Source organism: Pangasianodon hypophthalmus, chromosome 4, assembly GCF_027358585.1.
Source record: "Pangasianodon hypophthalmus isolate fPanHyp1 chromosome 4, fPanHyp1.pri, whole genome shotgun sequence".
Classification (NCBI taxonomy): domain Eukaryota; kingdom Metazoa; phylum Chordata; class Actinopteri; order Siluriformes; family Pangasiidae; genus Pangasianodon; species Pangasianodon hypophthalmus.
Genome location: NC_069713.1, coordinates 27388929 through 27416286, shown reverse-complemented (window position 1 = coordinate 27416286; position 27358 = coordinate 27388929). Strand labels below are relative to the sequence as shown.

Here is a 27358-nt window from a genome sequence, read left to right as displayed (position 1 = left end):
GTTTAATAATAATTTAAAAACACTAATACTCATGTGGAATGTCTCATCACCAGAACAGGCTCACTGAAATGTAGTTTGCTTGAAGTGGGGAAAAAAAAAAAGTTAGATTTCACAAAATTTATTCATTTTTAAGGCAACAGTTAAAGAGGTTTAATTTGCAGTTATCAGATTGTTAGTTGAAAAATATAAAATATAGTTATACATGTACAATATAAAATATTGTTATACATGTACATAAATATAAAAAAAAAATAAACAAAGTCAGAGACAAAAACTTCCTGATTCCTGTTGTGCTAATGGAAATACATCATATACAAAACCATTTCTTACATTTATTAGATTCCTAACACATGATCACACAGACATTACAGGAAAAGAAATTAAAATAAAAAAAAAGGAAAACAAAAATCCAAAACCTCCTCCGCAGAGATACAGCAGTGTTAAAGAAGACATCGTGCTATGGAAGCCCACATGGGACATGTGAAAGGTGAAGCTCTAGAATGTTCTCAATAATAATAATAATAACAATAATAATAATAATAATAAGCACTTCCATAGAAATAGGGAAAAAAGAAAGATTAAAAAAACAAAGAGAATTATTAAGGATGACACAGACACTCAGGTGGTGTCTGATGTAACCAAGGCAACAACGATGATGATGAAAAACAAAAAAATTATGATAAAATACAAGATTTATTACTGTGTAGATTTATAAATCTTACAGTTTGTGGAATACTGAAAGAAAAATCTTTTTGTTTGGAAATTGGAAAGACACTAGCACACACAAACACGCACACGCGCGCTCACACAATCACACACGCACACACACGCACGCACACACACACACACACACACACACACACAGTCCTGGCTGCACTTCTGGTTCTGATCAGAAGATTCTAGAACCTTAAAGAACCGCTCACACTGACAGACTTTCATTTCCAGTAAAGTTTACACCCCTAGGTCTCATCCTGGTACGTTTCTATGGCAACCGCACCCAACATCAGCTGGCACTTCAGCGCAGTAATGCTGTTCTATTAACCCTGGGATGTTTACAGTGACAGGATGCGGAGCCAATGCTGGTGATGTAAAGTGGGTGGGGCCGGCAAACCAGGAAAAAAGGTGTAAAGATAAGAGAGTTTACCTTTACGCAAATGTTATACGAAATGGGGCCAGCAAAAAGTTTCGAGATGTTTTACTTTAGGAAAAATTTATGCCAACCAATAGGAGTGAGGGACGGTGTTTGACTTTCTCACCACCCCTCCTGAGAAGAACTGAAGAGCTCAATGGAGCAGAACTGAAGAGTTCAATGAATGATTTCCCTTCAGAATGTTTTATTTTTATTCAGACTTAACCGTGTTCGCAGTTTTGCACTCGTTCACATGTTCAGTAATATCACTATAAAGTGACTCTTCAGGAAAGCGCCCCCTGTTTGGCTGCAGCTGCTCTACAAGTTAAAACCTCATTTCTAGCCTCATGTGCTTGTCGCGGTGACCGTTGTGTTTATTAGTGATTATCCGGTGGTATTTAGCCATTAGCGTGGTTCACTGTCAGAAAATTTACTGCATTTCTCCCCTCTTCCTCTGCTGGTAGCGTAAAGTTGCCAAAGTAACTCAGAGGCCCTGCAGCTCCACACTCACACACACACACTGCTGTGTCTGTCTAATAACTTTAATAATAATAAAATAATCAGATTTGTGCGAGGACACGTCCACATCTGACCATGCAGCGGTTTGGTTGATTGCATATATACGATAAAACACACACACACACACACACACACACACACACAAACCCACACCCAGTAGGCGGGCGGGGCATGTCCGGGGTTAGCGGCTACTCTTCATGGCCTCCTTGGCGGCAAGGATGAGGGGGGTGAGACTGGACAGAGGCTTCGCTAGCTTCAGGAACGAGTGCTGAGGAGGAATACGATCAGACGCTCATTAATTCTCACACACACACACACACACACACACACTAAACATAATGCTAATGATAACACTGCTAACACTGGGCCTTGTTTCCCCCATAATTAAAAAAAATAATAATTAAAATAATTAATATTAAATAAAAATTATATTATTATTTATATTGAAATATTTTTTTAAATATTAGAAAACATAACATTACTGTATTGTCATGTGGTACCACCTGCGAAAATAAAACCTTGTCTCATAGTCCAGTAATTAAAATTAAATTAATTTATTAAAATAAATAAATAAATAACATACTCAAAGTATTATTGCATTTTGTTCTGTGTGCACAGTGTGTGTAGATGATGAGTGTGTGTATATGACCTGGAGCACCCCTTTCTCACACCCTGGTTGAGTAGTGTGTATTTGTGTGTGTGTGTGTAAGTGTGTGTGTGTGTATGTAGTTACCTGCAGCAGCTCTTACTCACCCCCTGCTTGTGTAGTGTGTTTTTGTGTGTGTGTGTGTGTGTGTGTGTAAGTATGTGTATGTAGTGACCTGCAGCAGCTCTTACTCACCCCCTGCTTGTGTAGTGTGTTTTTGTGTGTGTGTGTGTGTGTGTGTGTGTAAGTGTGTGTACGTAGTGACCTGCAGCAGCTCTTTCTCACCCCCTGGTTAAGTAGTGTGTATTTGTGTGTGTGTGTGTGTGTGTGTGTGTAAGTGTGTGTATGTAGTTACCTGCAGCAGCTCTTACTCACCCCCTGCTTGTGTAGTGTGTTTTTGTGTGTGTGTGTGTGTGTGTAAGTGTGTGTATGTAGTGACCTGCAGCAGCTCTTACTCACCCCCTGCTTGTGTAGTGTGTTTTTGTGTTTGTGTGTGTGTTTGTGTGTGTAGTGACCTGCAGCAGCTCTTTGCCGCTCCATCTCTTCTCCACGTCCATCTCCAGACAGTGGTTGAGGAAATCTCTGAAGATGGGAGACAGTTTCTCAGGGTTCTGCAGCTCCGGAGTTCCGTTAGTGGCGATGAGATACAGAGCCTGGAGGAGGAACACCAGCTAGCTTTAGCAATCTGATAATGTTTATATCACACACTCGTGTTCATTTTAACGTCTCTGTGACAAAAAGGGCGCAGTTTCAGTGGAACTGGATCAGCCAATCAGAAAACTGATCATGTGACCCAATAAGTCTTCTTCATCTCACAATTAAACACCAGCTATAATCACATAATATAACTGTGTGTGTGTGTGTGTGTGTGTGTGTGTGTGTGTGTGTGTGTGTGTGTGCCCTCAGTGAGTTCTCGTTGAGGTATGGTTTGTGCGTGTGTGTCTGTACCCTCAGTGGGTTCTCCTTTATGAATTTGGCAAATTCATTAGACAAAGCCTTAATTGCTGGAGACTTTAATATTCATTTTGATAAGCCAGAAGACTCTCTGAGAACAGCGGTTGCCTATGATTCTAGATTCAGTAGGGGTTCATCAGAAAGTAAAAGGACCCACTCATAGTGGTGGTTACACTCTTCTTATAATACGAACACTCAGATTAATATATCTCAGATCATCATCTCATTTAAAATTTGTCTTAATCATAATATATGCACCTTGCCACACTACTGCATCAAACGTACGTTCACGTCAGCTGCTGTGCAGCTTTTGATACTATCGATCAGGCTATTCTTCCTGATAGATTAGAAAATGTTGTTGGCATTAAGGGAACGGCCCTCTCAGGTCTTATTTGACTGATGGTTATCGGTTTGTAGATGTAAACGATGACTTCTCTACACACTCACTAAGGTAAAGTCTGGTGTTCCGCAAGATTCTGTTTTAGGCCCACTGATTTTTTCTTTATATATGCCACCTCTGGGTAAAGTTATTCATAAACATGGTATTAGCTTCCACTGTTATGCTGATGACACACAGTTGCATGTTTCAGCAAAGTCAGATGACAGACACCAGCTTAATAAAGTTGAGGAATGTGTAAAGGACATTAGACACATTCCTTCTACTTATTTCTGACAAGACAGAAGTACTTATACTAGGACCACATACAGATAGAAGTAAGCTTTCTGACTACATAGTAACTCTGGATGACTTTTTGTTTCATCAAGTCAAGCAGGACCAAAAAGGACCTTGGTGTGATTATTGACTCCAGTCTTTCAACTGAAGATCATATAGATAATATTACTAGGATAGCCTTCTTTCATCTCCAGAAATATTAATAAGATAAGAAATATAATCTCACTACACAATGCGGAAAAATTAGATCATGCTTTTGTTACCTCTAGGTTGGATTATTGTAATGCCTTACTGCCTGGATGTACCAATAGGTGAATAAACAAGCTCTAGTCAGTCCAGAATGCACCTACAACAGTCCTTACTAGAATCAGAAGATATGACCACATCACCCCTATCTTATCCACACTGCATTGGCTCCCAATCAAATTTCGCATTGATTATAAAATACTTCTATTGACCTATAAAGCACTGAATGATCTCATGCTGCAGTACCAGAGCGAACTTTTGGTCTTTATGATCCGTCATGCCTACTTTGATCAAAAGGTGCAGGCTATTTTTTGGTACCTCAAATAGTGAAGGCTACAGCAAGGGGTACAGCTTTCTCTTACAAAGTCCCACAGTTATGGAGCAGCATTCCAATTAGTGTTCTTTGTGTTCTTTTGGCTTTGGGGCTGTGGTTGCCGTGAGCAGCTTTGCACTCAGGTGGACAATGGATAGGTTCAACAAAACAAACTTCATGTCAAAACTGTAATCAATTTCCTGGTTACACAATTGCACTATTTGTCCACGTAGTGCACAGTTATAGAAGGGATTTATTTATAATTGCACTATCCGGTGTCACCCAGATGAGGATATATTCCGTTTTGAGTCTGGTTCCTCTCAAGGTTTTTTCCTCATATCGTCTCAGGGAGTTTTTCCTTGCCACTGTCGCCTCTGGCTTGCTCGTTAGGGACAAATTCATACATTTACAATTTATATCCTGAATGTATTTATTTCTGTAAAGCTGCTTTCTGACATTGTCCATTGTTAAAAGTGCTGTACAAATAAAATTGAATTGCATTGAGGTTCTCGTTGAGGTATGGTGTGTGCTGTGGGTGTGTGTACCCTCAGTGCGTTCTCGTTGAGGTATGGTGTGTGCTGTGGGTGTGTGTACCCTCAGTGCGTTCTCATTGAGGTATGGTGTGTGCTGTGGGTGTGTGTACCCTCAGTGCGTTCTCATTGAGGTATGGTGTGTGCTGTGGGTGTGTGTACCCTCAGTGCGTTCTCATTGAGGTATGGTGTGTGCTGTGGGTATGTGTACCCTCAGTGCGTTCTCGTTGAGGTATGGTGTGTGCTGTGGGTATGTGTACCCTCAGTGGGTTCTCATTGAGGTATGGTGTGTGCATGTGGGTGTGTGTACCCTCAGTGCGTTCTCATTGAGGTATGGTGTGTGCATGTGGGTGTGTGTACCCTCAGTGCGTTCTCACTGAGGTATGGTGTGTGCATGTGGGTATGTGTACCCTCAGTGCGTTCTCACTGAGATATGGTGTGTGCTGTGGGTATGTGTACCCTCAGTGCGTTCTCATTGAGGTATGGTGTGTGCATGTGGGTGTGTGTACCCTCAGTGGGTTCTCATTGAGGTATGGTGTGTGCATGTGGGTGTGTGTACCCTCAGTGGGTTCTCACTGAGGTATGGTGTGTGCATGTGGGTGTGTGTACCCTCAGTGCGTTCTCACTGAGATATGGTGTGTGCTGTGGGTATGTGTACCCTCAGTGCGTTCTCACTGAGGTATGGTGTGTGCATGTGGGTGTGTGTACCCTCAGTGCGTTCTCACTGAGGTATGGTGTGTGCTGTGGGTATGTGTACCCTCAGTGCGTTCTCATTGAGGTATGGTGTGTGCATGTGGGTGTGTGTACCCTCAGTGCGTTCTCACTGAGGTATGGTGTGTGCATGTGGGTGTGTGTACCCTCAGTGCGTTCTCATTGAGGTATGGTGTGTGCATGTGGGTGTGTGTACCCTCAGTGGGTTCTCGTTGAGGTATGGTGTGTGCATGTGGGTGTGTGTACCCTCAGTGCGTTCTCACTGAGGTATGGTGTGTGCATGTGGGTGTGTGTACCCTCAGTGGGTTCTCGTTGAGGTATGGTGGTTCTCCCTCCACCATCTCTATAGCCATGATGCCCAGAGACCAGATGTCCACTTTGGGTCCGTACGCTTTACGGGTCACCACCTCAGGGGCCATCCAATACGGCGTTCCCACCATCGTACTGCGCTTACTCTGCTCCGGGGTGATCTGAGCGCAGAACCCGAAATCCGCTGTGCACGAACATGCATACACAGTTAGAAAAACAGCACATTCTTCTTATGACATCACAAGTTTTTATGTGTCTTGAGATTAGGAGGTCAGGAGTTAAGTGTTTGGAGGTTTAGGGTGAATGAATTAACACTTCTACATGTCCAGCACTATACTCTTTATGGGCATAGTGTGTAGGGTGTACGGATTAGGGGTTAGGGTGTAGGTGTAGGGATTCGATTACTCACAGAGCCATCTATGCCCAGTAGCATTGTTTAGTGCTTAGGGATTAACAATGATCAGGAGACATGTTTAGGTGAGATTAGGGTATAGGAAACAGGGGTTAGGGTTTGGGTGGAGCATTTAGGATGTAGGGATTAGGGCATAGGATACAGAGTATAGATCAATCACCGAGTTTAACAGAGCCATCCACGCAGCATGTCATTTTAGAGAAATAAGGATTAAGGTGTAGAGTGTAGGGTATGGAAATACAGGGTGCAGGGTATAGGGTGCAGGGTATAGGGTGTAGGATATAGAATATAGGGTGTAGGGTATAGGGTATACTCACTGAGTTTAACAGAGCTGTCCATGCAGCATGTCATTTAGGGAAACAGGGATTAGGGAGTAGAGTGTAGGGTATGGGGATATAGACTGTAGGATATAGGATATAGGATATAGGGTGTAGGGTATAGGGAATAGTGTGTAAATTATAAGATATAGGGTGTAGGATATAGGGTGTAGGGTGTACTCACTGAGTTTCACAGAGCCATCCATGCAGAGCAGCATGTTGTTTAGGGGTATAGGGAATAGTGTGTAAATTATAAGGTGTAGGGTGTAGGATATAGGGTGTAGGGTGTAGGGAATATGGTGTACTCACTGAGTTTAACAGAGCCGTCCATGCCCAGCAGCACGTTGTCACTCTTTATGTCTCGGTGAATCACCTGATTAGCATGCAGGAATTCGAGCGCCTGCAGACACTGTACATAGAAAACAGAGCGTTAATTACAGTTTATTACTCGATTACTCGTTAATTACAGGTGTGTGTGTGTGTGTGTGTGTGTGTGTTAGGGGAGAACAGTCAGTACCTCTCGGCACACAGCAGCGATCTGCGCTTCATCCATACATGTCTCTGTAACGACGTCAGTCAGAGAACCACCAGCTAAATACTCCATTACCACAAACAACTCCTCCCCCACCAGGAAACTACACACACACACACACACACACACAGAGACAAAAATATACAGTATACTGATGTAGAGAAACACACTCATATGTGTAGTAAGTGAACACTGAAGAACAGTAGCTGTGTGTAAATAAGCATTTATTACAGGTGTAGTACAGTTGTATTTACAGGTGTAGTACAGTTGTATTTACAGGTGTAGTACAGGTGTATTTACAGGTGTAGTACAGGTGTATTTACAGGTGTAGTACAGTTGTATTTACAGGTGTAGTACAGTTGTATTTACAGGTGTAGTACAGGTGTAGTACAGTTGTATTTACAGGTGTAGTACAGGTGTAGTACAGTTGTATTTACAGGTGTAGTACAGGTGCAGTACACAGTAGTAAACTTACCTGTCTAAGAAGTTGACGATGTTAGGGTTCTTCAGCTCTTTCATCACCAGGATCTCATTAATGATAAGCTCCTTCTTCGGCTGCTTCTGCAAGTTAATCTGCTTTATAGCCACCTGTACACACACACACACACACACACACACACACAGCTGAAATATTATGTACCTGTCAAATAAAGCACAGGTGGATTATTCAGAACATTTAGTTAAATGCTAACTCACCTCCTGTCCTGTAGCAACATCAATAGCAGTAAACACAGTACCGGATGCACTGAGGATACAGACACACACACACACACACACACACACACACACATATTAAACACTGCACTGATTTTATATTTTACCTCATCACTATTCCAGATAGAGCTGTGTGTTTAACGTGTGTGCTAGCATTGCTAATACTGACTCGGTTAGCATAACTCAGTGTAATATGACACTTATGTACAATCTATAGTCATGAAAACACGGTTCTTTTATGGTTCTTATCAGTGTGTGTCTGGTTCTATTTCCACACGACATTTCCAGCTGAAGAAAATGCTAATGTCTAATCGTGTGGATTTGACGCTTTAGCACCTCGTGCCTAATATGCATAGAAATTAAAAACTGTTGCTTTGTCGCTGAAATTGCAGCTTGTACACAACAAAATAAATGCTCACCTGTCACACTGTAGTGTGAACAAGCGTGAGAGAGTAAAGTAGATGACACTAGCAAGGGGTGCTAGAGTGTGTGTCTAGAGGCAGTACAGTAAAATAAACAGAACACAGAATTAAACTAACTAACACTCACCCCTGTCCAATTTTCTCATATCGTGTATATTTCTTCTTCGGGTCTCCGATGCTCACTATTGTCCCTGAAAGCAGACGGAGGAGTGTGAAATCAGAGCAGAGGACACGCCCACTTACATCATCACCACACACACAATCACATCCTCATCACACTATCATACTTAGTTTCTCCATGATCTCCTCATCCGTCATCTTTCCTTTTCCTTTCTTCTGTTTATCTGCAGATTTGGCGTCTGGAGGAGGAAGAGGGTCAATCATCGACGGACGAGTGAGAACCTGAATGAGAACGAGTGGTTACCACCACACACATAACCATACCGAGGGTTAGACCCGGACTTTCAGGAAAATAATTACAAATAAAGTATACAATAACGTCCTTTATAAATCATTTATTCAGGGCTTTGTCGTGTATTTAATGTCACAACACATAAAAAAAAAAATAAAAAAGTTCTACTAAGAACAATAACCAGGAAAATAAATTCTATCATTCGGGATGGAGCCAAAATGGCTGAAGTTCTAATAATACTATTAACTAGGTATAAATTCTACTGTTTGGGACGGAGCCAAAACTATGGCTGACAATCTAGTAAGAACGCCAACTAGGGAAAAGTGTACTGTGTGGGACAAGTGGCTGAAGCTCTATTAAGAACACTAACTAAAAATAAATTCTACATTTGGGACAGAGCCAAAACATTCTCAAATCACAATCACTGCTCATGTTCTAAAAATGAAAATCACTAATTCTTATTTCTGGTGTTTATGACAGAACCAAAACAGCCGATATTCTAAAAACGCTACCTAAGGAAAAACTCTACCATCTGAGATGGAGCCGAAATGACTGACGTTCTACTAAGAACTCTAACTAAGCTTACGATCTAACGTTCGGCACAAACTCAAACAAAACAGCTAGTGCACTAATAAGGACAGCAGTTAGACATAATTTCTAGGGTTAGGACGGAACTTTAAAATAAGAGAACACAAAAAAAAAGAAAATGCTGATCTATAAATGTTTTCACACACCCACACAGTGTTGAGGCTGTGAGACACGCACATGAACACGTGACACTCACTGATTTGGTGTGTTCAGGTCGAGGAGCCACCACAGGGGGTGGGGCTTCATCATCATCATCATCTAAATCATCTTTAACACCACCAGGTACCGGCTCTGACCCCTTCTTCACCTGGGGAACATCTTTATCTGAGAGAGACAGACAGAGAGTGAGACAGCTGACCTGAGAAGCTGAGTGAGTCAGTGAGAGTGAGACAGCTGACCTGGGAAGCTGAGTGAGACAGTGAGATTGAGACAGCTGACTTCTGAAGCTCTGTCAGTCAGTGAGAGTGAGACAGCTGACCTGAGAAGCTGAATGAGTCAGTGAGAGTGAGACAGCTGACCTGGGAAGCTGAGTGAGTCAGTGAGAGTGAGACAGCTGACCTGGGAAGCTGAGTGAGACAGTGAGATTGAGACAGCTGACTTCTGAAGCTCTGTCAGTCAGTGAGAGTGAGACAGCTGACCTGAGAAGCTGAATGAGTCAGTGAGAGTGAGACAGCTGACCTGGGAAGCTGAGTGAGACAGAGAGATTGAGACAGCTGACCTGGGAAGCTGAGTGAGACAGAGAGATAGAGACAGCTGACTTGTGAAGCTGCGTGAGTCAGTCAGACAGCTGACCTGTGAAGCTGCGTGAGTCAGTGAGACAGCTGACTTGTGAAGCTGCGTGAGTCAGTGAGACAGCTGACTTGTGAAGCTGAGTGAGACAGTGAGACAGCTGACCTGTGAAGCTGCGTGAGTCAATGAGACAGCTGACTTGTGAAGCTGAGTGAGACAGTGAGACAGCTGACTTGTGAAGCTGAGTGAGACAGTGAGACAGCTGACTTGTGAAGCTGAGTGAGACAGTGAGACAGCTGACTTGTGAAGCTGAGTGAGACAGTGAGACAGCTGACTTGTGAAGCTGAGTGAGACAGTGAGACAGCTGACTTGTGAAGCTGAGTGAGACAGTGAGACAGCTGACCTGTGAAGCTGAGTGAGACAGTGAGACAGCTGACTTGTGAAGCTGAGTGAGACAGTGAGACAGCTGACTTGTAAAGCTGAGTGAGACAGTGAGACAGCTGACTTGTGAAGCTGAGTGAGACAGTGAGACAGCTGACTTGTGAAGCTGAGTGAGACAGTGAGACAGCTGACTTGTGAAGCTGAGTGAGACAGTGAGACAGCTGACTTGTGAAGCTGAGTGAGACAGTGAGACAGCTGACTTGTGAAGCTGAGTGAGACAGTGAGACAGCTGACCTGTGAAGCTGAGTGAGACAGTGAGACAGCTGACTTGTGAAGCTGAGTGAGACAGTGAGACAGCTGACTTGTAAAGCTGCGTGAGTCAGTGAGACAGCTGACTTGTGAAGCTGAGTGAGACAGTGAGACAGCTGACTTGTGAAGCTGAGTGAGACAGTGAGACAGCTGACCTGTGAAGCTGAGTGAGACAGTGAGACAGCTGACCTGTGAAGCTGAGGTATTTCTGCTTCCCATTTCCGGTTGAGTCGTAGAACTTGAGCACATCGAGGACGGCCTGTGGGTTCTTCTTCTGCTCCGACTTGGTGATGTTGGAGGTCTGGAGGAGCCGCGCCCATTGCTCTGGCATTCCCTAACCACCCACAGACAGACACACAGACAGACAGACAGAGTCAAGTCAGCAAGACAAATGAAACTGGATTTGACAAGTCAGATTCAAAGTGATTTTCTCTGTTTACACTGCCAATAAAATAGATTTAAAGTACTTTCACCTGCACCTGCAGTGTGAACACATCATGTCTCACAGGTGTGTGTGTGTGTGTGTGTGTGTGTGTGTGTGTGTGTGTGTGTGTGTGTGTGTGTGTGTGTGAGAGACTCACAGTGAACTCGCCCGTCACGGCATCAAACCCGACGTGAATCGTGTGCTCAAAGTCTGAGGGATGCGAAATCTCCGGCCTCTCCTTATCCTTATCTTTACGCTTCCCTGCTGTCAGGATGAAGAGAGAGAGAGAGAGAGAGCGTGGACGTCACACATGAGCTGTGTCCCAAACACTAGCAGAGTTTAGACTAGAATTCATTCTAACAAGTCAGTGAGAAAATGTGATTTAGAACAGAGCCTTTAAATGGTTATTGTCACAGTATGAACTCGGGGATATAACAGTATAAACTAACGAGACATGAACTCTGGTGTTTGGGACAGAGCCTTAAAATGTAAAGGAGGTCTTAGCCCCAGTGCATGCTGGGTAACATGGTCTCTCTGACCTTTCTCAGCAGAGAAGATGGAGTAGATCCCTTTGCGTGTTTTTTTCTCCTCGGGGACAGAAGGCAGCGGTTTGGGGACGCCGTCTTTACTACTGCTGCTCATCCTGACTGGGGGGGCGGGGGGTTTGTCCTCCAACTCTCCGTTATCACACATCACACACACACACACTCACTCTCTCACACACACACACACTCACTCACACAGTCACAGAGCTTCACACAGTAACCTGCAGGGGACAGCAGAGAGAGTTTATCATCAAAAGCGTTTATTACAATATCACTACTCACACAAAGAAACTCTTGGTGCTTGGACCCCTAATTACAACTAAAGTAATAGGGATCCTTGGTATGTGGACCCCTAAATATGCAGTTATTACACAATGTTGATGCTGTACACAGCAACGCGCGTGTGTGTGTGTCCATGATTATCAGGTATCAGCAGATCAGCATGTATAAACGTGTAGCTAATGGAGTGAGATGATGGACAGAATAACTGATGGGTGTGTCGCTCTCGTCTATCACATGCTCATTCTCCATCAACACACCCATATATGGTCAAATCCTGTCTCACTTCATGAAGAGCATTCCAACAAATCAAACACACCACAACCACACACAGCTTCCTGTTTCTGCACTGTCACTGATTTCATATGCGTGCACATACCACACACACACACACACATAAACAGAGCAGCAATGCCACAGTGAAGTCGACTTGAACTAACACACTTCAATTACCTGAGATAGAAATAAAAAAATCTGAAGTTACATTTAATGTCTGTGAAAGAAGTTTCTGTTGTCTCTTATGTTATAGCAGCTATAAACAGTCACTCCCTCACCAGCCTCTCTTTTTCTCTCTCTTGAAGTCCTGGAAATGTCAGAAAACTTAAAGTCACAGCTTTACCTCTGACTGTTACAAAGCACTGACACTAGTGACTCCTCCTATAAATGTTAAATAAATGACAGACAACCTCACCACATCAGTGATTACACACATTTATGTGGCGTGTACATGTCCCTGTGAAACAATAACAATATTAGAACAAGCGCATTAATATAAACCTGTGCTTTGCAGCTGCACTACTGTCAGAGCTGCTGTTATAGAAAATTCTGACCAATCAGAATACAGAACTCCCCCCAAAAAAACCTTGAGTCAACACACATCAGCTGCATTCAGCACAAATAGAAATATCTGATATTCTCAATGTTATATCTATCTGGGAGGAGTCTCTGCTGAGCCCCTCCCCTAATAATGACATGCCCAAGCAGCCATGTTTAAGCTCAGGGTCGAGTCTTGTAGGGTTAAAAGTTAATATGAACTGTACAGCTCTATAACCTGATAAACCTTATATTAATGATAACATCATAATCATTAATATCATCTGTATCACATCTTACACAAATTCTACACATTCTTCCTGATCACACTGAGGTTCTACACTATACAGAATCCTAATCCTTCTACAGTCAGAGAACAAAAAAAAAAAGAGAAAAAAAAACCCCACAAAAATTAGCATTCCTCAATGTTAAATGTTAAACGTCCATTTCAGACCATTAACACGACTCAGAAACAGTAAATAAGAGAAAAAAAATGAACACATACTGAGAGAGAGCTTACCCTCACTGCAGTGCTCCAGCCAACCTGTGTGTGTGTGTGTTTGTGTGTGCAGGCAGTGAGAGTGTGTGTAGGGTCTTCAGTACACTACAGAGTGCGCACTCTCCACAAGGGCAAGTCAGAGCAAGCAGCATTCATTCCAGAGCAAGAGTACATTCACGCTACGACTCTCTCTCTCTCCCTCTCTCTCTCTCTGTGTCCATCTCTCTCCCTCTTTTTTCCTCTTTCTGTCTGTCTCACTGCTTCCCTTTCTATCTCTCTCAATCTCCCCTTTTATTTCTCTTTATCCCTTATTTCTCTTCTGTACATCATTCAAACTTTTCTTCTAAAAAGAACCCAATGTAGTAACACTACACTACACTACACACTACACACACAGCCAGCGGGTGAGTTTTACAGCGAGGAACATTTTTTCTGTTCAAGTCTTAACTTGCACTACAGCCACACACACACTTCTGTCTTCTATATCATATTCACTGTGTGTGTGTTTGTTGCTCACATTATTACACTGCACATAAAGGACACGCCTGAGAAACATCAACTTTTTACACCTTCGGGTTCACATTTCATAGCTCTGAGCGCCAAAATCTCTCTCTCTCTCCCTCACTCAGTCACTCACTCACACACACACAAACACACACCCCCACTGCCATTTCACATTTACTCACACAGGTGAAAAAGGAGCTGAACACATCTCACATACAGGCTTTACTCTCATTCCTCAACAAAATATGCTAATTACAAGATAGACTCATGACTATGCTCATTTAAAGAGTGAACTTGTGTAAATGACTGAACCTGTGTTTGATGACAGCGTTTTGAGCATAGCGAACGTGTTGAGCATAGACAGCGTGCTGAGTAAAGAGTGTGTGTTGAGCGTAAAGAGCGTGTTGAGCACAGAGAGCGAGTTGAGCATAGACAGCGTGCTGAGTAAAGAGTGTGTGTTGAGCGTAAAGAGCGTGTTGAGCACAGAGAGCGTGTTGAGCATACACTCTTCACTCCTCAGCGTGTGTGTTGAGCATAGACAGAGTGCTGAGTAAAGCGAGTGTGTTGAGCGTAAAGAGTGTGTTGAGCGTAAAGAGCGTGTTGAGTATAGACAGTGTTGAGTAGAGTGTGTGTTCAGCATAGACAGAGTGTTGAGTAAAGAGTGTGTTGAGTATACACAGAGTGTTGAGTAAAGAGAGCGTGTTGAGCATAGACAGCATGTTGAGTAGAGTGCGTGTTGAGCATAGACAGCGTGTTGAGTAAAGAGTGTGTATTGAGTAAAGAGAGCGTGTTGAGTAAAGAGTGTGTGTTGAGTATAGACAGCGTGTTGAGTAGAGTGTGTGTTGAGCATAGACAGCGTGTTGAGTAAAGAGTGTGTTGAGTATACACAGAGTGTTGAGTAAAGAGAGCATGTTGAGTATACACAGAGTGTTGAGTGTTGAGCATAGACAGCGTGTTGAGTAGAGTGTGTGTTCAGCATAGACAGCGTGCTGAGTAAAGAGAGTGTTGAGTATACAGAGTGTTGAGTAAAGAGTGCGTGTTGAGCATAGACAGCGTGTAGAGTAAAGAGTGTGTTGAGTATAGACAGCGTGTTGAGTAAAGAGTGCGTGTTGAGCATAGACAGTGTGTTGAGTAAAGAGTGTGTGTTGAGTAAAGAGTGTGTTGAGTAAAAAGAGCGTGTTGAGTATAGAGAGCGTGTTGAGTATAGAGAGCGTGTTGAGTATAGAGAGCGTGTTGAGTATAGAGAGCGTGTTGAGTAAAGAGAGCGTGTTGAGTGTAAAGAGTGTGTTGAGTATACACAGTGTGTTGAGTAAAGAGTGTGTTGTGTAAAGAGTGTGTTGTGTAAAGAGAGTGCGCTGAGTATACACAGCGTGTTGAGTAAAGAGCGTGTTGAGTAAAGAGAGTGTTGAGTAAAGAGAGTGTTGAGTATACACAGCATGTTGAGTAAAGAGAGTGTTGAGTAAAGAGAGTGTTGAGTAAAGACAGCGTGTTGAGTATAGACAGCGTGTTGAGTAAAGAGAGTGTTGAGTATACACAGCGTGTTGAGTAAAGAGAGTGTTGAGTAAAGAGTGTGTTGAGTAAAGAGAGTGTGTTGAGTAAAGAGCGTTGAGTATAGACAGAGTGTTGTGTTGAGTATAGACAGAGTGTTGAGTAGAGTGTGTGTTGAGTATAGACAGCGTGTTGAGTAAAGAGTGCGTGTTGAGCATAGACAGTGTGTTGAGTAAAGAGTGTGTTGAGTAAAAAGAACGTGTTGAGTATAGAGAGCGTGTTGAGTATAGAGAGCGTGTTGAGTAAAGAGAGCGTGTTGAGTAAAGAGTGTGTTGAGTGTAAAGAGTGTGTTGAGTATACACAGTGTGTTGAGTAAAGAGTGTGTTGTGTAAAGAGAGTGCGCTGAGTATACACAGCGTGTTGAGTAAAGAGTGTGTTGAGTAAAGAGCGTGTTGAGTAAAGAGAGTGTTGAGTAAAGAGAGTGTTGAGTAAAGAGAGTGTTGAGTATACACAGCATGTTGAGTAAAGAGAGTGTTGAGTAAAGACAGCGTGTTGAGTATAGACAGCGTGTTGAGTAAAGAGAGTGTTGAGTATACACAGCATGTTGAGTAAAGAGAGTGTTGAGTAAAGAGTGTGTTGAGTAAAGAGAGTGTGTTGAGTAAAGAGCGTGTTGAGTAAAGAGCGTGTTGAGTAAAGAGCGTGTTGAGTAAAGAGAGTGTTGAGCAAAGAGCGTGTTGAGTAAAGAGCGTGTTGAGTATACACAGCGTGTTGAGTAAAGAGAGTGTTGAGTAAAGAGTGTTGAGTATAGACAGCATGTTGAGTAAAGAGTGTGTTGAGTATACACAGCGTGTTGAGTAAAGAGAGTGTTGAGTATACACAGCATGTTGAGTAAAGAGAGTGTTGAGTAAAGAGTGTTGAGTATGCACAGCATGTTGAGTAAAGAGTGTGTTGAGTATACACAGCATGTTGAGTAAAGAGAGTGTTGAGTAAAGAGAGTGTTGAGTAAAGAGAGTGTTGAGTATAGACAGCGTGTTGAGTAAAGAGAGTGTTGAGTATAGACAGCATGTTGAGTAAAGAGAGTGTTGAGTAAAGAGAGTGTTGAGTATACACAGCGTGTTGAGTAAAGAGAGTGTTGAGTATACACAGCGTGTTGAGTAAAGAGAGTGTTGAGTAAAGAGAGTGTTGAGTATACACAGCGTGTTGAGTAAAGAGAGTGTTGAGTATACACAGCGTGTTGAGTAAAGAGAGTGTTGAGTATACACAGCGTGTTGAGTAAAGAGAGTGTTGAGTATACACAGCGTGTTGAGTAAAGAGAGTGTTGAGTATACACAGCGTGTTGAGTAAAGAGAGTGTTGAGTATACACAGCGTGTTGAGTAAAGAGAGTGTTGAGTATACACAGCGTGTTGAGTAAAGAGAGTGTTGAGTATACACAGCGTGTTGAGTAAAGAGAGTGTTGAGTATACACAGCGTGTTGAGTAAAGAGAGTGTTGAGTATACACAGCGTGTTGAGTAAAGAGAGTGTTGAGTAAAGAGAGTGTTGAGTAAAGAGAGTGTTGAGTATACACAGCGTGTTGAGTAAAGAGAGTGTTGAGTATACACAGCGTGTTGAGTAAAGAGAGTGTTGAGTATACACAGCATGTTGAGTAAAGAGAGTGTTGAGTATACACAGCGTGTTGAGTAAAGAGAGTGTTGAGTATACACAGCATGTTGAGTAAAGAGAGTGTTGAGTATACACAGCGTGTTGAGTAAAGAGAGTGTTGAGTAAAGAGAGTGTTGAGTATACACAGCGTGTTGAGTAAAGAGAGTGTTGAGTATACACAGCGTGTTGAGTAAAGAGAGTGTTGAGTATACACAGCGTGTTGAGTAAAGAGAGTGTTGAGTATACACAGCGTGTTGAGTAAAGAGAGTGTTGAGTAAAGAGAGTGTTGAGTAAAGAGAGTGTTGAGTATACACAGCGTGTTGAGTAAAGAGAGTGTTGAGTATACACAGCGTGTTGAGTAAAGAGAGTGTTGAGTATACACAGCGTGTTGAGTAAAGAGAGTGTTGAGTATACACAGCGTGTTGAGTAAAGAGAGTGTTGAGTATACACAGCGTGTTGAGTAAAGAGAGTGTTGAGTATACACAGCGTGTTGAGTAAAGAGAGTGTTGAGTATACACAGCGTGTTGAGTAAAGAGAGTGTTGAGTATACACAGCATGTTGAGTAAAGAGAGTGTTGAGTATACACAGCGTGTTGAGTAAAGAGAGTGTTGAGTAAAGAGAGTGTTGAGTATACACAGCATGTTGAGTAAAGAGAGTGTTGAGTATACACAGCGTGTTGAGTAAAGAGAGTGTTGAGTATACACAGCGTGTTGACTAAAGAGAGTGTTGAGTATACACAGCGTGTTGAGTAAAGAGAGTGTTGAGTAAAGAGAGTGTTGAGTATACACAGCGTGTTGACTAAAGAGAGTGTTGAGTATACACAGCGTGTTGAGTAAAGAGAGTGTTGAGTAAAGAGAGTGTTGAGTAAAGAGAGTGTTGAGTATACACAGCGTGTTGAGTAAAGAGAGTGTTGAGTAAAGAGAGTGTTGAGTATACACAGCGTGTTGAGTAAAGAGAGTGTTGAGTAAAGAGAGTGTTGAGTATACACAGCGTGTTGAGTAAAGAGAGTGTTGAGTAAAGAGAGTGTTGAGTATACACAGCGTGTTGAGTAAAGAGAGTGTTGAGTAAAGAGAGTGTTGAGTATACATGTGCGCGCACACACAGAGTTTTATCTTACTGTGACTGTGCTGAAGACACATTTATTACTAATTAATTTACATCACTAACATTAAATTCTGTCTCTCTCTCTCTTTCACTCTCTCTCTGCTGCATGCTGTGGCTCTTTAATACTGAGGTGAGATGTGAATCTTACACATACCATTAAAGGGAAAAACCTGTGTGTGTGTGAGAGAGAGTGAGAGAGAGAGAGAGAGAGAGAGAGAGAGAGAGAGACGGAGTTTCCCCATCACTCATTTCCTGTCCTGCTCTGATTGGTAGAGAACAAAAGAAACATGTCCCCTTCCTGTTTTACTGCAGGTCAGACACGAGCTGGCCGTCTCTCTCTCTCTCTCTCTCTCTCTCTCTCTCTCTCTTTCTCTCTGTGTCTGTCCATCTGTCTGTTTCTCTGTCAATCTCTCTCTCTTTCTTGTCTCTCTCTCTCTCTTCTCCTTGTCTGTCTCTCTCCCTGTGTCTCTCTCTTTCCCCCTGTCTCTCTCTCTTCCCCTTGTCTCTCTCTCAGGCATATAGAGGAACTGTTTACAGGAAGAGAGTCACAGCTTTTGTGTTCTCGGCTTCTATAAAAGGAAATTTGTGAATTGAACTTCCTGTGCCGGGGGGTGAGACATTTCTCCTCGTGCTCAGAGCAACTCAAACCTCAGCGTTTTATTAACGAGCTGCATGAAGAAGCACTTAATTACAAAAGGGGAGGGGTTTACATATTAATGTGTAAGGTACGAATGATACAAGTGCGCACTAGGGCACTGAGACACCCTGAACACCATGGGTTAATGACAACCCCACACACACACACAGACACACACACACTCACACACACTCACACAGACACACACTTAAGAATCCAGAAGACACACTGTAATTAACAGTAATGAGGTTTATATGAATGTAAGCAGATGAAACCAATTAACTAGAGATAATGGTTTTATCCCTATCAGTATACATTAATGAGTTCATTTAGATTCATGTTCATGACCTACACATAAACACTGCATTCATGTTTACTGACCACAAATATTATTACTGCTTATCTAAGTGTTAATTATCTAATGAAGCAGAGTAGTGTACAAAAACCCACGACAATGAGATACAGAATATACAAAATACATGAGCATGAGTATTAATATTACTCAAGTGTGATTATTACCTGTGATATGCAAGACACTAAACAAATAAAATAAGTGAAAAATTAATCCATGAGTTTAAAAAAAGCTAAGTAAGCTCAGCATAGTAGCAGTGTAGAAATTTAACAATTAACTAATATATAATATATAAAATAAATAAGCTACTAGTCATAATTAGTAATTTACTGGAAAATATAGTGGTTTAGTGTTTTACTGAGAAAATATTCTGATACAAATGCATATAATAATAATAAGAAGAAGAAGTTTTATAAGAATTATTATTATCATCTTATACATAAGCTAAGGTGATTCTTGTACAAGTAAACAAAGTTTTTTAAAAAAATGATGTACGGTTTAAAAAAGGCCTAAAATTGGAAGAGAAAATAAAATAATTTAAAAAAATTATTAATTAATAATTCTGATTATTAACTTGTACCTGATGATAGCTAGTGATAATTGTACATGTTGATGACACTAATATAAATGAAAAAAGAGCCCCAAAATGAACAATCACTCGCTCACTCAGTCAATCACTCACTCACTCAGTCAATCACTCACTCACTCAGTCACTCACTCAGTCAATCACTCACTCAGTCACTCACTCACTCAGTCACTCACTCACTCAGTCACTCAGTCAATCACTCACTCACTCAGTCACTCACTCAGTCACTCACTCAGTCACTCACTCAGTCACTCACTCACTCAGTCAGTCACTCAGTCAGTCACTCAGTCACTCAGTCACTCACTCACTCAGTCAGTCACTCACTCACTCAGTCAGTCACTCAGTCAGTCACTCACTCACTCACTCAGTCACTCACTCACTCACTCACTCAGTCACTCACTCACTCACTCACTCACTCAGTCAGTCACTCACTCACTCAGTCAGTCACTCAGTCAGTCACTCACTCACTCACTCACTCACTCACTCACTCAGTCAATCGCTCACTCAGTCGCTCAATCAATCGCTCAAACACTCGCTCAAACACTCGCTCAAACACTCAATCAGTCGCTCAAACACTCGCTCAAACACTCAATCAGTCGCTCAAACACTCGCTCAAACACTCAATCAATCGCTCAAACACTCGCTCAATCACTCGCTCAAACACTCGCTCAAACACTCAATCAATCGCTCAAACACTCGCTCAAACACTCAATCAGTCGCTCAAACACTCAATCAGTCGCTCAAACACTCACCTGCTCAATCAGTCGCTCAAACACTCGCTCAAACACTCAATCAATCGCTCAAACACTCGCTCAATCACTCGCTCAAACACTCGCTCAAACACTCAATCAATCGCTCAAACACTCGCTCAAACACTCAATCAGTCGCTCAAACACTCAATCAGTCGCTCAAACACTCACCTGCTCAATCACTCGCTCAAACACTCAATCAGTCGCTCAAACACTCACCTGCTCAATCACTCGCTCGCTCAATCACTTGCTCACTCACGCAATCACTCGCTCATTCACTCACTGGCTCAATCGCTCAATCTCAATCAATCAATCACTCGCTCAATCACTCACTCACTCAATCAATCACTCACTCACTCACTCAATCACTCACTCAATCACTCACTCACTCAATCACTTGCTCACTGGCTCAATCACTCACTCACTCAATCACTTGCTCTCTCACTCAATCACTCACTGGCTCAATCACTTGCTCTCTCATTCACTCACTGGCTCAATCGCTCACTCTCAATCACTCAATCAATCAATCACTTAATCGATCAATCAATCCATCAGTCACTGACTGACTGCAGCTATGTGGTGATTAGTGTAATAACTGATGTAGCATTTGCATGGCTAGCCCTGTAAACTCACCAGACTCCTGTGGGATTCCAGGTAAAGTTCTCTCTCTCACTCACACACACACACACACACACACACACACACTACAAACGAGCTGCAGGAGAAGATCATACACCCCAACACACTTATAATTCGGTCTAAGAGACAAGTTTTAAACTAGCTTTACCTCAGTGTGTGTTTGTGTGTGTGTGTGTGTGTGTGTGAGATGGCGGAGCTGAAGCGGAACTGCCGGCCCTACCCTAATGTAAACTCGTGAAAAGATTTAATCGCTTACTTTAACGTGTTTAGCATTTTGTAAAATATAAGTATACATAAAAACACAAATAAATATAAACTTAAAAACCTTCACGCGAGCTCCTGCTAAAAGTTTCCCTCAAACTCGAACAGCCACCAAAGCTCCGCTGCAAACGGGTTCCGTCCATCGGCTCGTCGGAGCCTCGATGCATGATGGGAAATGTAGTCCTTTCCCTAACCCGGAAGTGTGATCACAACGCGCTAAAGAACTACAATTCCCATAAAGGAGGCTCAACGTTTTTGCTTCCACACAGCGTTCACGTCAAGGAAACTCTTGAAACGGGTTGGAATTGTCGAGGGGTCGTGCAATAATCGCAATTTTCACAAACTTTTAACAAAGTTAAACAAAATTTATAAACAAAATGTAATTTTTCTATTGTGAGAAACTAAAATAATATCTCAGACCCAAATCTCGACAGTATAAATGCATAATATGTGAATTATCGGTATTCTGCACCTGATAAAGGTACATCATTTGTACGCAAACCTATCACAGTGCATTGTGGGATATCATGAACGTGCCTGATATTCACTATACATCTAGACACGACTATAAACGTGCTAATATAAAACAGTTCACTATAAATATCACACATCACAGCTAACTGTTGCACAGTGAAGAGGGAAAGATTGCACACGGGTTCCACATATTTACACATTTAACAATGTTTTCATGCATCAGTGTGTGTGTCTGCAGTCCACTCTAACGAGAGGACTGGGATTGTGCGTCACACTGCAGCGTGTCAGTCAGGAGATGTAGTCGATATCACTCATCTCATTTCTGCTGCCAACCGGAGCCATCAAGCGCACTGAACCCTGCGTCACGTAAAAACCGAGCAAACGGTTGGGTTCATCAGTCATCAGGGTCATGTAGTGCACATCACGATATTTTACACTAGATGATGTTCAAGTGTTTGTGTGAGAAATGCATTACAGAATGTGGAAGGGGCGGGGCTTATAGCAGATCCAACATGGCTGCTGAGGACAGTGTGAGACTGTTAACATCTACTCACACCTGATCGCAGCATGATGAAATCAATCACATGAAAATGTCATGTTAAAGAAACTTTATTCATAAAATACACATTTAAAGAGAAAATTTCTGACTATGAATTGTTTCCTGGTACAAACAGGACAGTGCATAATATGCATTAATAAAAGAAAAACAAACAAAAATCACATCAAGTCTGTACTGAATAATCACAACGTCTCACAGAAATATAAGCTCTGATTAAAGTGCAGGAATGCAGGCCTCATTTCTTCTTCATGTCTTGTGTGCAGCGAGGACAAAACCTGTAGACAGAAAACAATCAAACGTTTAACATCAAAGTTTTAGCAAGAAAACACATTTCCCAGACTATAAAACACACCTCGCTGATTCCTAACACGAAACAGTGTGCGACATGGTTTCCATATTAGAGTATTTACGGTAGCTCTGCTACTCCAGCACTTACAGTGGCACCAACGGATTTCTCCACTACTGGATTACAGTACAGCTTGTAAGAATCAGGTTATAGATTCTCACAGTTTCCTCAGGAACAAACGTGGATATAACTCAGCCGGACTCGAAGAGATAATGCCGTCTCTCGTTTATTTCAGTAGGTTATTATATACTCACATAGGGTTGACAGATTATTCCGTTGTCAATGAATGAAAGATCAAATATTACACTTATAATATATAGCAGTGGTACGACACATCCACACACACAGCAAGGTGCACGAGAGAGAGGGAGCACACATGACGTCATCATAAGGCGATCATTACAAGCTGTCAATATAAAATAGCATCGTTTAGGATAAATTTGAGCTTAATTCAGCTAATGGCTAGGGAAAGATACGCCAATGTTTAACATGAACACAGCTACGTATATGTTAATGTTAGTGAAATTTGATCAATTGAGCAACCACTACAACTGCCTTTTATTACTTTTATATTATGAATATGAATATTAATACTAATGAACAGAAACACAGCAAAGTGATGTGGATATTTTATTGTTCTCCAAGCGGACAGTGTTGCATGACTTACCATTTTCCTTTGGGTTTAGTCGTGAGACCAACACAAGCGAAGTGAAACCACTCGATGGGACACTGTTAGAAAACGAGCAAAATTCAATAATAAAAAATAAGTTACAAACACACTAGCTAACTCAGATGCTAATTACCTGCTTTGTTGCCTAGCTGGAATAATTATTAACTCAACTTCTATCTTGCTATCATGGTAACTGATGCCAATCAAGGGCAAGTGGGGATGAGGGATTGTCAAAGAAAGGATTGGAACACAGCCCGTATAGTCACTCACCCGTTCTGGGAGAAGAAAGTCACTACATACGGAACACAGGGTTGAGGTGAGCCACAGCTGATAGGTTTATTCTGCTGTTTGTAAAAGTCAACTTCACTTAAGTGAAAGTGAACAGTGCCTAAGATGGCCACCAAGCGAACTCAACCAAGGGAAAGTGGAAGAGGGTGCACGTGCTCTGTAAGCTGATTTCAGTGTATAAAATGTGTATACTTTCTAAACTGTGTGTAGTGTGTAAACTGTATAAAGCATGTGTACTGTGCAAAGTCTTAGACACATGCAAAGAAATGCTGTAGAGCAAAGATGCCTTCAAAAATAATGAAATTAAATGTTTCTGCTTTAAAAAAAATAGTATAAAGAGCAGTAAACAGTAATAAATGAAACAAAGTCAATATCTGGTGTGACGATTCTTCGCATTAAAAAAAAAATAGTAGTCTCAGGTACAATTAGTAAAGTTTTATAAAGAACTTAGCTGTAAGTGTTACTGAGCATCTTGCAGAACCAGCCAAAGTTCTGCTGGAGACTTTGACTGTCACAGTTGCTTCTTATTTCTGCAGCGAAACCCAGCAGCCTTCACTATGATTTTTTGTCTGAAAAGTGTCTCTTAGGTAATATGCTGCTTTCTTTACTGACATACAAACATTTTTCTCTAACATTTAATTTTGTGCTGGAAAACTAATGTTTGGAAATCTAAAATGTTTTTGTACTGAATCAATAATGTAGAAGTCATAAAATAAAAATCTATTTTGCCTTTATACACCACCACAATGGATTTGAAATAAAACAGTCAAGATGTGAATGAAGTGTAGACTTTCAGCTTTATTTTAAGAATTGACTGACAAGAAGTTAATTGACCAGGTGCGGTCCATTCCCTCTTTACTTCAAGACAAATGAAGCAGATAAAAGGTCTGGAGTTGATATCAGGTATTGAGTTGGCATTTGGCAGCTGTTCAACTGGAACTACCAATATGAAGTCCAATCTCAATGCAAGTTGAAGGAGGCCATCATTAGGCTGAAAAAAAACAATATAAATCTATAAGAGAGAGCAAAAACCTTAGGTGTGGCCAAATCAACAGTTGGGTACATTCTTTAAAAGGAAAAAAGCACTGGTGAGCTCAACAACATCAAAAGGCCTGGAAGACCATGGAAGACAGCTAAAGTGGATGATCGCAGAATCCTTTCCTTGGTGAAGAAAAACCCCTTCACAACATTAACAGAAGTCAAGAATAATCTGGAGAAGGTAGGCGTATCATTGACGAAATCTACAATCACGATATGCCTTCATGAATGTAAATACAGACGGTTTACAACAAGGTGCAAACCACTGGTAACATTCAAGAACAGGAAAGCCAGATTAGACTTTGCCAGAAAACATCTAAAAAAAAGCCTCCCATGTTCTGGAATAAGATTCTTTGGACTGATGAAACCAAGAGTAACTTGTACCAGAATGATGGGAAGAGAAAAATATGGTGAAAGAAAGGAACAGCTCATGATCCAAAGTATACCACATCATGTGTCAAAGATGGTGGAGGCAGTGTTATAGCATGGGCATGTATGGCTGGCAATGGAACGGGCTCACTGGTGTTTATTGATGATGTGACTGCTGTGAGAAGTAGCAAGATGAATTCTGAGGTGTATAGGGCTATACTTTCTGCACACATTCAGCCAAATGCTACAAAACGGATAGGACACTGCTTCATATGCAAGTGAATAATGACCCTAAACATACCGCGAAAGCAACTCAAGACTTTTTGAAGGCAAAGAAATGAAATATTCTTCAATGGCCAAGTCAGTCGCCTGATCTCAATCCAATAGAGCATGCTTTTCACTTACTGAATACAAGACTGAAGGCAGAAAGACTCACAAACAAGCAGCAACTGAAGGTGGCTGCAGTGAAGGCCTGGCAAAGCATCTCCATGCAGTCATTGATTGCAAAGGATTTTCATCCAAGTATTAAAATTATGGTTATATTTACAATTATGTCACTTTGTCCAAAATAACATTTAAGACCCTGAAAATGGAGGTACTTTGTTGAAAAAGGCTGTAATTCCTAAAGGGTAAATGCTATATTTTTGTGGAACCTCTTAAAATAAAGCTGAAAGTCTATACTTCGACCACATCTTGATTGTTTTATTTCAAATCCATTGTGGTGGTGTATAAAGGCAAAATCACAAAAGCTCTGTCATAGTCTAAATACTTCTGGACCTGACTGTATGTGTAATATATAAAAATAATATACACACACACACACACACACACACAAGATAGATAGATAGATATCTCAAGCGTGTGTAAAGAATGTGTAAAGCATCTGTAAACTGTGTATAAATTGTATGTAAAGGTGCGTGTAAAGTGTGTAAATATGTATGTGTAAAGTGTGTGTGTAAAGTTGGTGTAAAGTGTGTGTAACGTGAAAAAACGTGTAAAAGTGTGTAAAGTGTGTTATTAATGAGACCCTGTACATGTGCTTACATCAGCATTGTCACAGCCGATCATCTCTCCGTATGAGACCTGAGCACACAGACAGTAGGTGGGCTCGTTGGGGTCCACAGGCATGTCCAGGACGTCAGACGAGTGAACGTCCAGCAGGACATCACTGACGGAGGAAAAGAACAGAGAGACAGTGCTGATCAACCTCACAACAATAAACACACACATTACACACATATTGTGGGGATCCTGATCATTATTTATAACATTTGTAATTTTTTTTAATAAATACTGACTGAATGGAATTTGGAAGCAGCTGATTTGACAGTTTTTAACAAATCTTTTAGAATAATAAATTTTTTGTAGACATTGAACAAAAGCACCATTTAAATTGTTTTTTAATGCAACACTGTTGTTTCACTGACAGTTAGCAAAATATTTCCTGACACGTAAATATGTACTGTAGAAATATCATCTTTAAGTATTGTGATGTGAATTTTTTCATCATTCTGTCCAGACCTGAACTGAGGATGAACATCTGATTATCTATTAATGAATCAGTCAACTTTAGTTAATCAATCAATTAATGTAGATGGAATAAACCATTCCTGAACAACAGGGGAGATCTGATTGTGAATCAGTAAACTGAGCCATCCACTAATTGGACTGAAACTGGACTGCACCATTTCAGGGTAAATGCTTATTAATCAAGTAATTAAATTCTTATTAAACAAGTAATTAATTACTGTATCTACTGTAGATGGACCAAACCATTCATCAACAATGGGGGAAATATGAGTATCAATCAAAAAATAAACTCAAACAACCAACAAGACCAAACTGTTAATGTAAAAGGTGGAAAAACTAGACCAAACCATTTAAACCAGAGAATCAATCGCTCAGTAGATCAATCAGTACATCTGTCTGTACATGTAAAACTGGAACAAACCATTTCTAAACAGACACACCCCCCCATCTCAGGGTGTGTAAGAAGGTGTGTCCCATTCAGAGGCCCCCTGTCTCATATACTCAAGCTAGCATCACCGTGTAGCTAATACCTGATAACTAGCGAGCTAGCTCTGAGTACTGCTAACCCATGTCCATGTGTCCGTACCTGTTCTTCTGTGCTTTGTGTTTGGGAGAGTCGTGATCAGAACCATTCTTCTCTCTCCCACTTCCTCCTCTTCTGTCCTTCAGGTTCTTCTTCTCTAAGCACAACACACATACACAGTGCTACACTGATGGC

The 27358-nt window shown here is 41.5% G+C and overlaps 2 protein-coding genes across 9 annotated transcripts in view; both read right to left on the bottom strand.

The window, feature by feature from the left end:
• Positions 1-102: 102 nt before the first annotated feature.
• On the bottom strand, positions 103-21578 carry pak2a (p21 protein (Cdc42/Rac)-activated kinase 2a). 6 transcript variants are annotated; one of them, XM_026936646.3, is made up of 14 exons: positions 21431-21578; positions 11810-12036; positions 11428-11534; positions 11036-11180; positions 9624-9751; positions 8715-8829; positions 8555-8618; positions 7988-8036; positions 7767-7879; positions 7277-7394; positions 7069-7168; positions 6018-6214; positions 2810-2947; positions 103-1916 (listed from the first exon to the last, which is right to left on the bottom strand). In XM_026936646.3, exons 2-14 carry the CDS (start codon positions 11961-11963, stop codon positions 1830-1832), a joined length of 1515 nt encoding a protein of 504 aa, XP_026792447.1. In that variant the 5' UTR covers positions 11964-12036; positions 21431-21578; the 3' UTR covers positions 103-1829. The 6 variants fall into 6 exon arrangements, with proteins under 6 accessions (XP_026792447.1, XP_026792449.1, XP_053089167.1 ...); XM_026936648.3 differs by having other exon boundaries at positions 11428-11531; XM_053233192.1 differs by lacking the exon at positions 21431-21578 and adding an exon at positions 21254-21418.
• Positions 21579-22433: 855 nt separating this feature from the next.
• The window catches only part of ing5b (inhibitor of growth family, member 5b), a 10201-nt gene continuing 5276 nt past the window's right edge, over positions 22434-27358 (bottom strand). For 2 of the 3 annotated variants that reach the window (XM_034303686.2, XM_053233194.1), the window contains exons 5-8: positions 27227-27345; positions 26155-26278; positions 23413-23474; positions 22434-22674 (exon numbers count right to left, since the gene is read on the bottom strand). In XM_034303686.2, coding sequence (XP_034159577.1) covers positions 22635-22674; positions 23413-23474; positions 26155-26278; positions 27227-27345 — 345 coding nt within the window. In that variant the 3' untranslated portion in view covers positions 22434-22634. The remainder of the gene's footprint in view (positions 22675-23412; positions 23475-26154; positions 26279-27226; positions 27346-27358) is intronic. The other variant, XM_026936650.3, reaches the window with a different exon arrangement.

What these genes read in the sequence shown, in the direction of transcription:
- pak2a (XM_026936646.3), bottom strand. Translation starts at nt 11,963, where the DNA reads ATGTGTGATAACGGAGAGTTGGAGGACAAACCCCCCGCCCCCCCAGTC. An exon ending in GAAATACCTCAGCTTCACAG is followed by an intron (nt 9,752 to 11,035) that starts GTCAGCTGTCTC and finishes TGTCTCTCTCAG; the next exon opens with ATAAAGATGTTCCCCAGGTG. An exon ending in TCAACGAGAACCCACTGAGG is followed by an intron (nt 2,948 to 6,017) that starts GTACACACACCC and finishes TTCCTCCTCCAG; the next exon opens with GCTCTGTATCTCATCGCCAC.